The sequence below is a fragment of the Anas acuta genome, chromosome 2 (genome assembly GCF_963932015.1).
Source record: "Anas acuta chromosome 2, bAnaAcu1.1, whole genome shotgun sequence".
Taxonomy (NCBI): Eukaryota; Metazoa; Chordata; class Aves; order Anseriformes; family Anatidae; genus Anas; species Anas acuta.
The window spans coordinates 2193670-2207254 of NC_088980.1; the positions used below are offsets into that span (position 1 = coordinate 2193670).

General features: G+C 45.1%; 3 protein-coding genes across 22 annotated transcripts in view; 2 read left to right on the plus strand and 1 right to left on the minus strand.

Annotated features, from left to right (window-relative positions):
- ALS2CL (ALS2 C-terminal like) overlaps positions 1–1333 on the plus strand; it is a 60539-nt gene extending 59206 nt beyond the window's left edge. For all 9 annotated transcript variants that reach the window (XM_068673189.1, XM_068673186.1, XM_068673192.1 and 6 more), the window contains exon 26: positions 1–1333. In XM_068673189.1, the coding sequence (XP_068529290.1) occupies positions 1–72 (72 nt within the window). In that variant the 3' untranslated portion in view covers positions 73–1333.
- Positions 1193–9076, minus strand: JMJD4 (jumonji domain containing 4). 2 transcript variants are annotated; one of them, XM_068673205.1, is made up of 7 exons: positions 8944–9076; positions 7808–8361; positions 7003–7168; positions 5765–5890; positions 4794–5061; positions 4456–4602; positions 1193–3622 (listed from the first exon to the last, which is right to left on the minus strand). In XM_068673205.1, exons 2-7 carry the CDS (start codon positions 8070–8072, stop codon positions 3311–3313), a joined length of 1284 nt encoding a protein of 427 aa, XP_068529306.1. In that variant the 5' UTR covers positions 8073–8361; positions 8944–9076; the 3' UTR covers positions 1193–3310. The 2 variants fall into 2 exon arrangements, with proteins under 2 accessions (XP_068529306.1, XP_068529307.1); XM_068673206.1 differs by lacking the exon at positions 8944–9076 and adding an exon at positions 8696–8829.
- SNAP47 (synaptosome associated protein 47) overlaps positions 8535–13585 on the plus strand; it is a 26102-nt gene continuing 21051 nt past the window's right edge. Inside the window, exons 1-3 of one of the 11 annotated variants that reach the window (XM_068673193.1) lie at positions 9604–10096; positions 10165–10303; positions 11461–11525. In XM_068673193.1, coding sequence (XP_068529294.1) covers positions 10293–10303; positions 11461–11525 — 76 coding nt within the window. In that variant the 5' untranslated portion in view covers positions 9604–10096; positions 10165–10292. The other 10 variants (XM_068673194.1, XM_068673197.1, XM_068673199.1 and 7 more) reach the window with 10 other exon arrangements.

Consider the following 13585-nt stretch of genomic DNA (forward strand, 5'->3'; position numbering starts at 1 on the left):
TCTTGCTACGAGCACATACAGAGGATGAGACTCCACCAGAGAGAGAACTGCCACTTGAGCCACAGCTCCTGAGCCCCAGGACCAGAAGGGAGCCTCCTCCCTGCCACGTTTTGTTGACCAAGCACTGTTGGACGAAGAAGGCACCGAGTCGCTGCTGCTCCAGCTGCCTGCAGGAAGGGAAGTTTGGTTATTTTTCAGAGGCTTTTTTGTTGGCTTTTCTCTTAGAGTAGCTACGACAGCAAAGCACAGACACGCAGATGGCTGTGGGCTGGAAGCCTTCGATACACAACCTCAGCTTTGCGTTGGGGAATCTCTGTGGAAAGCGGTCAAGGTTTCTTTTTGCCCTATAGATTTATTTCGCTTTCCTAAAAATGGCAATCTGCCTCTTTCCCTCAAAACCCTTTTTTTTTTTTTAACTGTTCTCTCAGTTGCTGTGTTTGTTTTGCACTGGTGAACTGACATAAGGGAGAAGAGGTCATTTTGTAGAAAGTGGTCAAATGAAGCCTGGAGAGACATTTTGGTGGGACTATTTCTGGGTGGTAGAAATGTGGCACAGGCAAGAGAGACGTCTCTGCACTCCTAAACAACTTGTACCTGGAGTGAGGTGGCTTTTCCTGTATCCCTAAGATATTTCTGTTCCTCTTCCTCCCTATGCCAAACTCAGTACCTCTTCATTGCACTGTAAAGCTGCTATTGACTAACTTCCTTAAGATACTTGTATAATTTGTATTTATACTCTGCAGACTCCTATCAAATCTCAGGGATGTGACACTTGCACCTTGAACATGCTGGTGCTGCTTTGTAATTCTGCAGGGGTTTGCGTGTGCCCAAAAGGTGACAGGTCTCAAATTCTGAGGCGAAAATACACAAAAACACATGGCCTTCTGCGCTGACAGAGCTGCAAAAACACTGATTTTTTTCCGAGGTGCACAGCCTTGTGCTGACGGACCACCCACTGACACCAGTGAGGGGTACAAATCAGATTAAAATGGGGCTGGTTTTTATTCTGCCTTTAAAAAAGGCAAATGGATATTTGGTATGCTGTTGCTATCAGATGAAAATACTAATGTGTGTATATTAGAGCAAAAGCTCTTTTGAACTAGATTTTAACCTGCTGTTTTTTTTTTTTTATAGTTTGACTTTTAAATTGTTCAAGTCTGTGACTTCAGGAAAACAAAACTCAGCAGACTGCTTCTTCCTGTTTGTCATTAGTATTATGCTTTAATAAATAGTACACTGGTTACAATAGTTAATATATTGGTATGAGAGTATCCTAATGTATGTTTTACAGTAACTGTATTTAAATAAATAAAGCTGTTTAATTTTTAAGAGAGATTCCAGGTTTGTATACTTATTTCAACCCTGTTGCTGTTTTCAGATTCTTGTGAGAATTTCCTTTCCTTTAACTTTAGAAAATACGTGGCTTGCTTGCTGACTTCTATGGGAATGGAATAATTTGAAGTACAAAATACTTAATATTAAGAGACTGAACCAATAAAGCCAACTTTTGTGCTACTTTTCCCTGCAGAAATGTGGATGAAGTCTGCGGGACAGCAGTGCCCAAACTGATCCTGGGTAGGCTGAGATACTGGGTTCTCAGTGTAAAAGTTAGACTTGCATTGACATGAAATGAAAAGTACTGTTCACCTAAGCAAGCCCTTTAAGCACCCATGGAATTCACAGCAATTTTATAAAGTGATTGGTGCCAATACCGGTTACTCAGCATGCAGTGAGACTGGGGAATACAAAACCAAACATGCTTTCCTACCAGCACCCTGATTATCACCTTGAAAGCATTGTTTCTTGTCTCTCTGAAACCTCACCTTATTCTTGTAAGGAAGAAAACCTCCAGCTGCCTACATTTGAGAATGTAAACAAGCATAAGTGGCAGCTGTGAACTTTTAATTTCAGAGTTGCTTAGAACTGGCACTTTTTCAGTCCAAAGAAATACCCTGCCAGAAGAATGAATCACAGAGATGTAGTCACAGCTGTTTAAAAACAACAAAAAAGTATTTTCTCCATACTGTGTTCTTCCATGCTCTAGGTATTGATTTTCTTCTCAGGTACCATTTCCTACTCAAAATGCTCGACTTCTACTACAAAATAGCACATGCAGAATGCATGCATGTACAAACTTCACAGGATTATCTAGAAAACGTTGAGATTTTTCAGCCTATTGATGACTCCTACTATTGCACTGTCTAAACATAAGCGTATTAGTTGCTCTTACTGGTCAACTCTGTTTAAAAATTCAGGAAGTTCTTGACCAGGAATTCAAGTGAGCCCTAAAGAGGCAGCTAAGGTAACAGTGTGCAGCCATTTGTGCTTCTAGGCTTTCTTGCCAACCAGTAAAAGCAAGAGGGATGCTTCACTGGAAATGTTCTTTAGCCTGAGGGTAGCATTCAGGTTGCAAATTGTGCTCTGTAACCATGCAGTAGTGCTATCTGAGTGTTAAAAGCATGGCTTTTTTTTTTTTTTTTTAGGAGATAATACGAGGCTGCTTGCTAGCTTCCCTGATTAATCAAGTCTCTACTTGATGAAATACTGTGCCTTGAAATAGTGTGTAGAAATGAGAGAGTACATTCAAGCTTCTTTTGAGCTTGGGTAGATCGCATGGTTAAATCATTAGTGGTAGATTTGCTAGCAAGACATCTTCCTGGTATGTTAAAATTAGTCCTGCAGGCCCTGCAGCAAAACGAAGGCTGGTTCTACCTGAGGCTTTCAGCTTCAGAGAGACACCCCTGTATAAGAAACTAGTACAGTCAGCTCTTCCACAGTCAGGCTGCAGCAGGGGAGCCAGCTCTGGCTTCAAGGGGATCTAACAAGGGTCCTCTAACATTAAAAAGCCCAAGTGACACCTGGAGTCAGCACAGGTCTTAAAACAATTTCACTGTGACCATACAAAGCAGAGCTTAACTGCTGGAGTCTGCAGCACAGGTTAGTTCTCTGTATGCTGTGCTTTCAGAAGCAGAGGGAATATGGTGCAGACCGCTGCTGTCTCAGTGTTTAGCCCTGCCAGACTGAAGCTTGCTCCACAATTTCCGTTCCTCTACCAGCAGGGCTCAATTTATCAGACTCTACACTAATAACATCATTTTTTTCCCATTATCTTTTTTTTTCTAGTTATTCTAGATACTTTGCTGTCAGTTTAAAAAGTACTCAGTCAGCTCATGAATGTACTCCCTCCCCACTCTATATTAAGGCTCTTTGTACTAAAACTGCAACAGCTGTTACACAGGGAGGAGTCATTCTTCTACAAACACCCATTTCGCAAAAGGTTCATTTTACAAAGAACTGAATAAATAGGAAGTTAGAGTAGCGCTGTATCTATTGCTGCTTTCAAGTGGTGGAGCAGTGCCTCCGGAGGTGGAGAAAGTGATGTCAGGTCTAGTTTCTTGAAATCTTCATTAGCACTCAATGATGTTAACACCTTCACAGTCCTCTTTAAATCAAATACTGCATGGAGCATGCCCAAGGTGGAAATGGCAGCTTTTGGAGTGTTTTTTGCTGAAGCTTCGTCATCCAGGCCATTTTCCAAGATAGAAATCCTGTTCTCTGCAATAACTTTGAGGAAGTTGTAGAACTCCTTGTAGTCTATACCCGTACAAGATTTCATGATCAGCTACGGGGAAAAACAACAAAAACCAGCACTGAAATGGAAGGAACTCTTTCGTTTACAGTAAGAATTAAAGGCTTATCTACCCAGAATCATGAGTAACTTTTTTTTTGTGGTTTCCTGATGGCACTAAAATTTCTTAACTGATTTGAAACTTCATTAGCCCCCCCAAAAACCAACACACAGTTTGTTCTAGCTACTAAATGGCTGTGATTTTTGAAATTATTATTGGAGGGTATCAATCGAGCAGTATTATCAACCTCCACAAATAAACTTTACACCTGCTTCACACTCAAGATTTTGGGAACATACAAGATACAACACTGTTCATTAATTTTGCCTTCTGAAAGCATCATATTTGCAAACACACAAGCCTCTTGCCACCTTCACCTTAATTTTACTTGTTTTGGATTCACTGTTTGATCACGATGATATTCAAACCAGTTTTCCTGTGTGACACTCTCTAAGTTCTGCTGTTTAAATGAAAAAGCACTTACATGTTACAAAAGAGAAAGTAAATACTACATAAAGGATTGATCCCAACACCAATGCTAACTCCATAGTTGAAAAACAGCTGAAGCATTAGTTTTTCAGACAACATCCTAACCTCCTTTACACAGCAAGTATGCACTGACACAAGCCTTTCCTTATCTTCCTAAAGTAATACTTAACTTCCTGAGAAATTAAGTCATCAGAAGTTCCTACTTCCTTAGGAATCATGCAGGAATTCCAGGTAGGAGCTTAAGGACCTGTGTGTCTTAGAGCTCTAATAAGGTAGAACAATAAAACCCCAAAATACACGACCCTTGAGTCAGACAGCCAGAAATGTGTTGTTATACCTGACATTGTAAGTGCCAATCATCCATAGGGTCCTTCCACTCATTGATTTCCCGCTGGACAGCTGCTAATTCATCCTGCAGGAAGCACCACATTATAGCTACGTTGCAGCCGTTCACCCAGTTGTGGTTAATGGAGATGGTATCCTCCTGAAGGAAGAGGTTAAATGGTTATTAATCCCTACCTAAACTTTTTCTAAAAAAGTTTCACTCTCTAAACTTTTTTGTAGTCCAGTTAGATTTTAGCATCCACAAAATGCTGTGGCAATAAAAGTTTGATCCAATTCAAGCCTACTGTTTATCTCTCTGTGTCATTAAAAGGTCGGCATCAGTTATCTTACCAGGTTGTAAACTTGATGGTGCCATCCACTGGGGATGAAGACTATCTCCCCTGCCTCCTGCACAATTTCTACAGGGGGTTGGCTTTGGTTGTAGCGAGGGTAAACAGTCTTGTCCTGAAGACCAGGCGCAGTGACATCGAAAGGCAAGTTGCCATGGCGATCTTTCAGGTAGTCCTCCTGACCTGGTGGGTAGAGCAGCCATTTCTTCCTCCCACATATATTGGCTGACCAGCTATAGGAACGGAAGACATCAGCGTGGAATGGAGTCCTGTGGGACAAATCAGAGCCTTGAGTAAAGACAGTACCTAAAATATTTACAATGAATTCATGTCTCCACAAGTCAAGCACACAGAAGGCAACCTTTACTATGCAAACCTGATCCCAACCTGTCAGCCTCTTTATTTACTTCTGTTTTAGTATTAAGAGACCCTTGTATCTGAATAGTATTGCAGCATTTTATATCCTCTGTGTTTCTTTATCAGTTAATTGTTAATCTGTCCTATAAGTTCTTCAACAGCAGGAGATTGTGTGACGTGAACAGCTGAGAATACTCTAAATGCAAATTTATCACCAAGGCTCAACCTAATTTGCCACCTGCAAAATATCTGACCAACCCATCAGCGCCCCTCTGAGGCTTCTGTTGGCTCTGCAAATCACAAGAGGTTGATGGTCCCCTATGTCTTTTCTTCTCTAAAACCTTTCATAAACCTGCTGACACTCCTTACAGATTCCGTGTACACTATTCAGGACTTTTTACAGGGCAAAAGGACCTCAGCTGACTGCATAAGGAATCTTCACATCCAGAAAAAAATCAGCTGCTCAAGAAACAAGATTGCTGGATTCACTGCTGCACTGCCTGAAAGTGCACGATATCCTGAAATATGATGTGATAATCCCTGTAAATCTTAAAAATCCCCCGTAAATCCTAAAAAAATGAGTATGTAAAAATGACAGAAGCCAAGCTGTCTTACCATGAACCTTTAGGTCCCATATAGACAAACCGGTAGTCATCCACAGCTATAGCATCCCAGTACTCATTCAGCCAGTCGGATGAAAAATACACGGGTGTTGTATAAACATCTTGCTCTGGGAAAGCTCTTAAAAAGATAAAGTGTGGGACATGGGTCTCAGAAAAATACAGTGTTATTCCTTCTACCTCAATTCCCCAAGCCTAGAAGCAGAGACCAATCTAGCAGGCCATTAATACCTTGCTTCTATCTCCTTTGTACCTTTTACAACTCCAAGTTGCATTCAAAATGCATGCAACTGTGTTCTTCTGTCTCCCAGGAAAGCTGTGAAGCTTGACTATTATTTTGGAGACTCCTCCTCATCATGGCAAAGACGGTTCCTAATAAACACTTTCATTTTAGCTGAGATGCCATCAAAGCCAGTTGTCCAACTGAATGACAGATTGGAGGTGTAAGGGTTAGGAAGGAAGCCAGGCTGTGGGATTTGACAAATGTGTGGCCTCTTCCCACAGTATATACTGCCCCTTTCCTATCGAGGCCACACGTGTAGACTTTCTGCAGCAAACCACAGGACTGCTGTCTGTGAAAGCAAACAAAGGCGGAGGTAGAGACTGACTAATTTCCTCTGTTATAAGTCACTGGCACATTCAAAAGTGAAAACAAGAACTGAAAACAAGAAGGCTGGATTAGAAGCTGGATACATTTAAGGAATAAGAGGTTTGGGTGAAAAGACATAAAAGTCCCAGACAGATGTGGTTGAATGGACAATTCAAACATCTCCCAAGCAGCAGGCTGAAGAAAGAAAGCCTGCACAGATTGAAGTCTACTTTAATGACTGGGAAAGTCAGTAAAGCAAATGGATACTAAAGGATCATAGCTCATATGAAAAAGGACAAAATGGTCACTGAATTAAGCACCATTAGAAATGCCTCCCTTCTTTTTAGAAATAACAGTCAAATGAAAGCCAAATGTTACAGTCACCTGGTTCCCACAGTCATGTAAAACACAGATGAAAAAGCAAGTGCTCGAGACTGGAAGCCTCTTCAGGACACAGTGAGCTGTTTAAGAATCTCACTGTGTGTTGTACACCATGAACAGGACTGATATTTCAGTGGGCAGGTGCTAACAATCAGCACTGGCAACATTTAAACTCTCAAGCATGAAAAAGACAAGCATTAAGGCTTCACAGCAGCTCCCTGCTGCGCGTGGCATGCACGGGGGGTTGCACGGTGCTCTCTTACCTGCTCAGGTGCCAGTCCTTCAGGTAAAGGCACCCTCGGGATGAGCGGTAGTCATTTTTAATGTACTCTTTCCAGTAATTTATGTACTCCTTGAAGGGAAGCTGCTCCTTTGGGTTCGAATTGTACTCCTTGACATCACAGTTGGCAACCGGTACTATAGCGTCTCCTGAAATATAAACTCTTTGAGCTCACATGGGAACAGAGTAACTGGTGCTGAAACTGAACTCCTTTAACCTTATCCACTGCGGCCTCCTCTAATGTCTGGACACTACCATGCTAAGCATAGTCCAAATCCATAAAGCAGCAATCACTTGCCCAGCTCTCACTCCTGACACCACCATTCTAGGCAAACAAACATGCTTCAAAACAGAAATTATTTACTTAATATGGCCTGCAGTTCCTTTTTAACAAACTACATTGGGAATTGATACTTATTAAATACACTATTAATTTACAGTCTAAAGGTTAGCTCTGAGATTTTTCACTGCAAATATTTTCTCCTTGCCTATCCCTACTCATTAAGTGTCAGGCTGCTCTTGTGGTTATAGTCAAGCAGGTATATAAAATGGTATGGTTAAATTATACAGCACTTTTTATTTTGCTTCATTAAGGACACAAACTCAAGATTGGAAATCTGACTGCAACAAAAAGTATGAATACGTATAGAAAACAGATGCATTAACTTAGTAAAAAGTCTGGAGAATTGCTTCAGTTTGGCTAGTGGTTCAATTTCTAGACAAATAAAACAAAGTATGGTGCCATTTAGCATATGTTTCAATTAGGTATTAAAAACACCATGACTTACCAAACTTCTGCAGCAGGTAATCAAAATCAGGCTTTCCATCCCATGTAACCCAGTTTCTCCTGCTGCCCCAGCCCTCGGTGAATTTTGCTGAGAAAACACAGGGATGGTTGGGAATCAGGTAATCGCGGAAGAAGTCTGAGTACGTGAACGATTCTACTTTATCAATAAAGTCAACGTGTCCCGCGGGGAGGCAGAATGAGCTCTGAGACGAGCTGCTGTAGTCACGGAAAAAGGCAGTGGAGCAGGCAAATGTCGCCCTGTCCATGCAGGCTGGAGGCTCTTCCTGGCTTGGCCAAGGCAGCACGGACCAGATGCTCCCCCGTTACATGCCTTGATCCTGGAAGCCTGTGAAAACTCACAGGAAAATATGAATGCTGAGAGGTAAATCGGGGTGTTGTGCAAGGGCACACCAGGCTAATTAGGATCTTCCATGCTTTGTAACGTGTAACGGTGAGGGGTTCCTGATGTTATGTGGCAAAGATGCTGTTTTCCTGTCACGTTCTTGCCTGGGCAACCCCGCTCTCAGGGGGCAGTCGGCGAGGGCTGGCTCCGTCCTAAAAGAGCAGAATTAATTTCAGCGGGGGTCCCTTGTACACAATTTGTTGTGTGGGGGGCAGCAAACCACCCCCAAACACTCGGGACCACAGCAGACAGCTGCAGACTGTTGGAGGGGGGGCTCCTTTGTGAAAAGGGAGGATCCGAAATGCGGCAAACCCCCCCCCCCCAACCCTCCCCACCCTCCTCAGCCCCTCCTCAGCGGGCCGGGGAGCTCCCAGAGGCGAAAGGAAGCGAAGAGACAGCGGGGAGCGGGGAATAAAAGCGGGGTGGCCGCGCTCAGGGCGGGGAGAACCGGCACGGTACGGAAAAAGGCTTCAGGAGAGAGGTTACCGAGGGGATTGAGGGACAGCAGGGCGCTGAAGGGGAGCAGGGAGCCGGGGGAGAGCTGAGGGATGAGGGAGAGGCGCGGCCGCCATCTTGGCGGCGCCATTTTGAGCCCCCCCCCCTGTCTCCACGGGGAGCACCCGGACGCCATAGGGCGACGCACACATCGCCCCCCTGTAAGGTTCGCGGCCCGTCCGTGAGGCGGATGGGTCCCGATGGAGCCGAGGGGACACCGGGAGGCCGCCGCTACTCACCGCCGCCTCCCTCGGGGCTTCACGGCGGGGCTTCAGGGCGGCGGGAGGCGGAACCTCCCCGCGCCGCCTCCCGGAACGCCCGCGTTCGGGCAGCGGCGCCGGGGGGGAGCGTGAGGAGGGGGCGCTGCGCTCAGCCAATGGGAGCGGGCGGAGGGCGCAGGCGCGGAGCGGCGCTGCGGGGCCGGGAGGGAGGGAGGTGGGTGCGGGGCGGGGAGGGGGTACTCGGGGGGGGCTCCCAGGGGGTTGGGGGAGATTTGGGGATATTTCGCGGAAATTTGGGGAAGGAGGCGGCTGGGAGGGGAGATGCAGGCTGGGGAGAGGGTAAAGTTTGCGGGGGGTTGGTGGTGAGGGATGGGAGCTGTTCTTGGGGGGTGTTTTGGGGTGCTTGGGGGGGGCAGAGGTGGTCCTGGCGCTGTGGGGGGGGGCTGAGCATGGCTGAGGTAACGGCAGGGGAGGAGGTGGGGTGCTGTGGGGTCGGGGGTGGGCTGCAGGGGGGTTAGGGACAGCAGGGGGTGCTTGGGGGGAGATAGGGGTAGGAGGTGATGGCATTGGGTTTGGGGTGAGGAGGGGGAAAGGGGATTTATCCTGGGGGTTATTTGGAAAGGGGGGGGTGCCTGCATGGGGTGAGCCTTTGGGGTGGCAATGGGGAAGGAGGAGGGATGAATTTGGGGGGGGGGGCAGACGGTTTGCCACACGTGGGGCAGGGACCCCAGGGGGAGCCAGGCTTGGGAAGTGGAGGTGCGGTCGTGTTTTGGGTTGGAGAGGGCAAGACAGGGTTGGGACTGAAGGGAAAGCTGGTGGGTGTTAATCTGGGTGGTGTAGGGGCTGGTGTGCATTCAAGGGAGCAATCTGTGGCTGTCCCGTAGTTAAATAGGTGTGGGAGGGTTTGGGGGGACTTGGGGCTTCTTCAGAGATCCCCTTTGTATCAGAAATGGTGTGCAATCAGAATGTCTTTCTGGATGGAAGCATTGATGTGGAGGAGCCCCTTGGTGTGGATGCCCCTTCTCAGTAGAGGTCTGTTGGTCTCTTGAGGCAGGAGACAAATCTCAGGTAGCACAGAGCTGCCACCAATCTTTGCCTGTCGCATTTCTCGGAGGGTCACTTGGAAGTACTGCGTCTTGTGGCATCACTTGGAGAATCAGTTAGGAGCCTGGCGGGTCAGGAGCTGCTGCTGGATGCATCTTATAAATGTTTTTCTTATGAGGGTTGTTGGGCTCACAGGGCTGTTAGAACTCATGGTTTGCCAGATGGTGCCGTGTGCGAATAAACCATCAAAGATGCTGACCCTATGGAAGCCTCCTCCAGGAAGAAAGACAGAGAAGTGATGTGTGTTAGAAACAAGTGCAGTAATGTCCTGCAGGTAATCTGCAAGTGCAGGTGAGGGGAATCCCTGAATTTTGGAGGCTCTGAAGCAGGCACCTTGTGGAGGGGTGAGCTGGCAGTGCCTTCTTGCAATGTATATAGCATCCCCTCGCAACTAGGCAATTAGTAATGCTGGGGTAATTAGTGATGCTTACGTTTCGTTAGGTGTTCTCAAAGCACCTCACAAGAGAGGGTGAGTCACCTTCTTTTTATGCAACCAGCCACTGAGACGTGTTGGCTGAAGAATGTGCACGATGTTGTGGTGACACTGTCAGAAATATAATCCACGTTTCGTTGCTGCTGAGCCTGGTTCTCGCTGGCTGTTGTGCTGCTGTGTCAAGGAGACAAACATTGTGGTGTGTCTTCTCCCAAAAAAGCTGGTTGGCAGAGTAGAGCATGAATTGTTTGATGTTGAGGAGCCCAGGCTGGGCGAGACTGCCTGTGTTACCTGTGGTGTGGACAAAAATGTGGGCAATTAATTGAGAAATCACTCTAGGTGGCTCCTCCTATTCCACTGCACGCACAGCAAGCAGTTCAAGCACCGTAACCCTTATGAACCTGTTCCTGAATGTATTTATGAGTAATTTAAAGCCATTTGTTTGTTTTCTGCCATCTGAGTCATTTTCATGGTAATATAAGTGACTTGCTTACCTCTGTTCATTGTTACTTTTCTGGGTGGGAACACTGGAACGTGTATTTTATTCCACCTGAGGCTTTTTTTCAGTGTGTTTCCAGAACCATGAATACCACGTCTTGTCGCTAAGGAGTTTCTAGACCTATTTTAGAAGGAATAGAAATGGGGAGCAGCGTAATGCTGAATTTCACATTTAGAAAACATGGGTAAAAAAAAAATCTTGATTTTGAAGGACAGTAGCGGAGCTATTTAGCGTTCAGCAGTGAATTCACAGTTCACATCGGAGATGAAGCTGGTGTATTTAACAGTGCTTTTCAGTGCACAGCTCAAGTATAATGAGGTGTCCTCCGTGTAGCTGCTGTACAAGCTAATCAGAGGGAAGTTAAGCTAATAAGAGGGAAGCTAAGCAGAGGACAAGTGTTCTTCATAAAAGGGAGGATGCTGCTAGTAGAGACCGAAGAGAAGTTTCCCTAATATAGGTTCAGGACAGTGGAGCTACAAAAACAGTAGGATTTTTTCAGTCATTCAGAAAAAATGATCACAGGTACCCATCAGACAGACAGAAGACACAGTGTGGATGTCACAGGTAAAGCACAGATTTGATGCCTTTTTCCAGCTAAATTCAGGTGCCCAAGACCATTTCCTTGTGTTCAACACTTGAGGGATTTTACTGCTGTTAAGAGCAGGCTCCTTGAAGCTTTGTGTTAAATTATAGTGCGCTGTTGAAAGCTCTTAAACAGTAGCTGCGTTCTGTACCATTGATGTCTGTGTTTTTGTTACTGAATAAAATCATTCTTACATCGTGTAAGTGAAGTGCATGTTTAAATGTTTTTATCTTGGGGGGAGGTTGTGCAGATCCAGTGCTAGTTAAACCATTATATCGGGGAAAAACATGCTGGAACAGTGAAGGGGCTTGATTACCAAATGGGTTCTTGCTTGGGCATTTTGCCCTCGGGCTAAGAAAGAAGCTGACTGTCAAGCCAAGCCTGTGAGCTCTCAGGTGAGTCAAAAGCCATATGACCCAAGGCATGCACACGTATAACTCCACGGGTCAAGCGACTGCTTCATTTCTTCCCCTGGGCTGAGACAGCTTTTTTACTCTCAGATCCAGGGGTAATCATACCTCCTCTGTTGATTATAGGCTGCTGGTTTTTGGTGTTATCTGGTAACGGGCATAGCAGGATTTTTGCTTCAGCTCCGTTTTTATTTTCACCTGCTCTCCTGGACGTTGAAGAGAAATACACAGGGGAAAAAAAATCTATGTAGAGATGGATGGTTCTGTACAGATAGCAGCTCCCGTGAAGCTGCCCGAGAGTTCTGTGTCTACAGATAGAGGTAAGGAGCCTGTTAGTATGGCACAGTTGTGGGATTTGATATTTCTACATCTATTTCTGGTAATGAGCAGGCTCGAGAGAAAATGCTGTCTGTACAGGGGGGTTTGTGAACCCTTAGCCTGTGAAAATTGGCTCTAGGCTGAGATTTTACAGAAGTTTAAGGGTTGCTTGCTTGTTTACCACTTCTCCTTGCCTCCACAGTATGTTTGTGCCTTAATTTAGGTGGCTGGTACTGGTAGCAAGGTCTGGGAGTTGTTTTTCAGATGACATTTTGTTCCTCCGTGCTTGTCCCAGCATTGAGCAACCTGCCTTCGCTTCCAGGTTTCCCTTGTGATCCTCTGCAGAACTTGTAATCCTTCAGTGTCACCGTTTCAGCATTATTTATAAAATACCACTTTGGGGAAACAGTTTGTGAGCAGCTTGCTGCTATTTAGGAGATTTTCCTGAAAAAGGTGTAAGTAGCAAACAGTTGCATGCTGCTGGGGTAGGTACGGGTGGTGTCAGGGTTGGTCCTGGACATGATGCACTCTTGATTGCTGCTGATATTTTGTTTGTTTTCCCCTGGGTCTGATAGGAGCTCCTTCAGTACCTTCGCAGTATGTGTAGGGTATGAGGAGCTGTAATACGAGATGTTTGTTTTGATTTATTTTTTGTTTGCTATCGTGTCACTGTTCCTGGAAGTTCTGAGAGCACTCCAATAATCTGTGTGACTGTATGTGCATCTCAAATACTCTGTATTCACGTCTTAAAACATGCTAAATGGATGGCAATTTAAAACCTTTGAGTGTGTAATGTGAGGAAGGGAAATGATAATACCTCTGAAAGTGTTTTTATAGAAGGAAAAAGTCATTGTCGAAACCTAGGCAGCTTCAAGCAGTTAAACGCTCTAGGTTTGTAGTTCCTAAATCTCTGGATTTGTAGTTGCTAATTAACAAAGCTCTAACTCCATGATTTACTTTTACCTGGTGCTGATTTCAGTACTTAAGTAGCTTAAGTTTTTTCCAGTTCAGTTTATGGCTGTTCTGGAGCCCTGCTCCTGATGCGTGGTTCTTTGTAGTCACGTTTGGCTGATCATTCAGGTGTTTTTCTGTTCCGTTTCTTTGTGAATGACTTTAATGTTTAATGTTGTTGTTCTATGTTGCAGAAAGAATGATCTTTAAATAGAAATTATCATCGTTGGCTGCTCACAAAACCCAGTCTTGGAGGGAAAGAAAAGCTCTTCACGAGATCTGTTCGATCAAACCTCACTGCATTAGAGGAGTTACTTTCCTTTCCTAGATGGAAGGATTTAAGGGCAGAGCTTTTAGTTTTT

Bases quoted from the DNA above. Each gene is read 5' to 3' on its own strand.
- JMJD4 (XM_068673205.1), bottom strand. From the start codon at position 8,072: ATGGACAGGGCGACATTTGCCTGCTCCACTGCCTTTTTCCGTGACTAC. The intron at 7,169-7,807 runs GTAAGTCATGGT...TTTATATTTCAG, and splicing joins TTACCTGCTGCAGAAGTTTG to GAGACGCTATAGTACCGGTT. The intron at 5,062-5,764 runs GTAAGACAGCTT...TTTGTCCCACAG, and splicing joins ATGGGACCTAAAGGTTCATG to GACTCCATTCCACGCTGATG.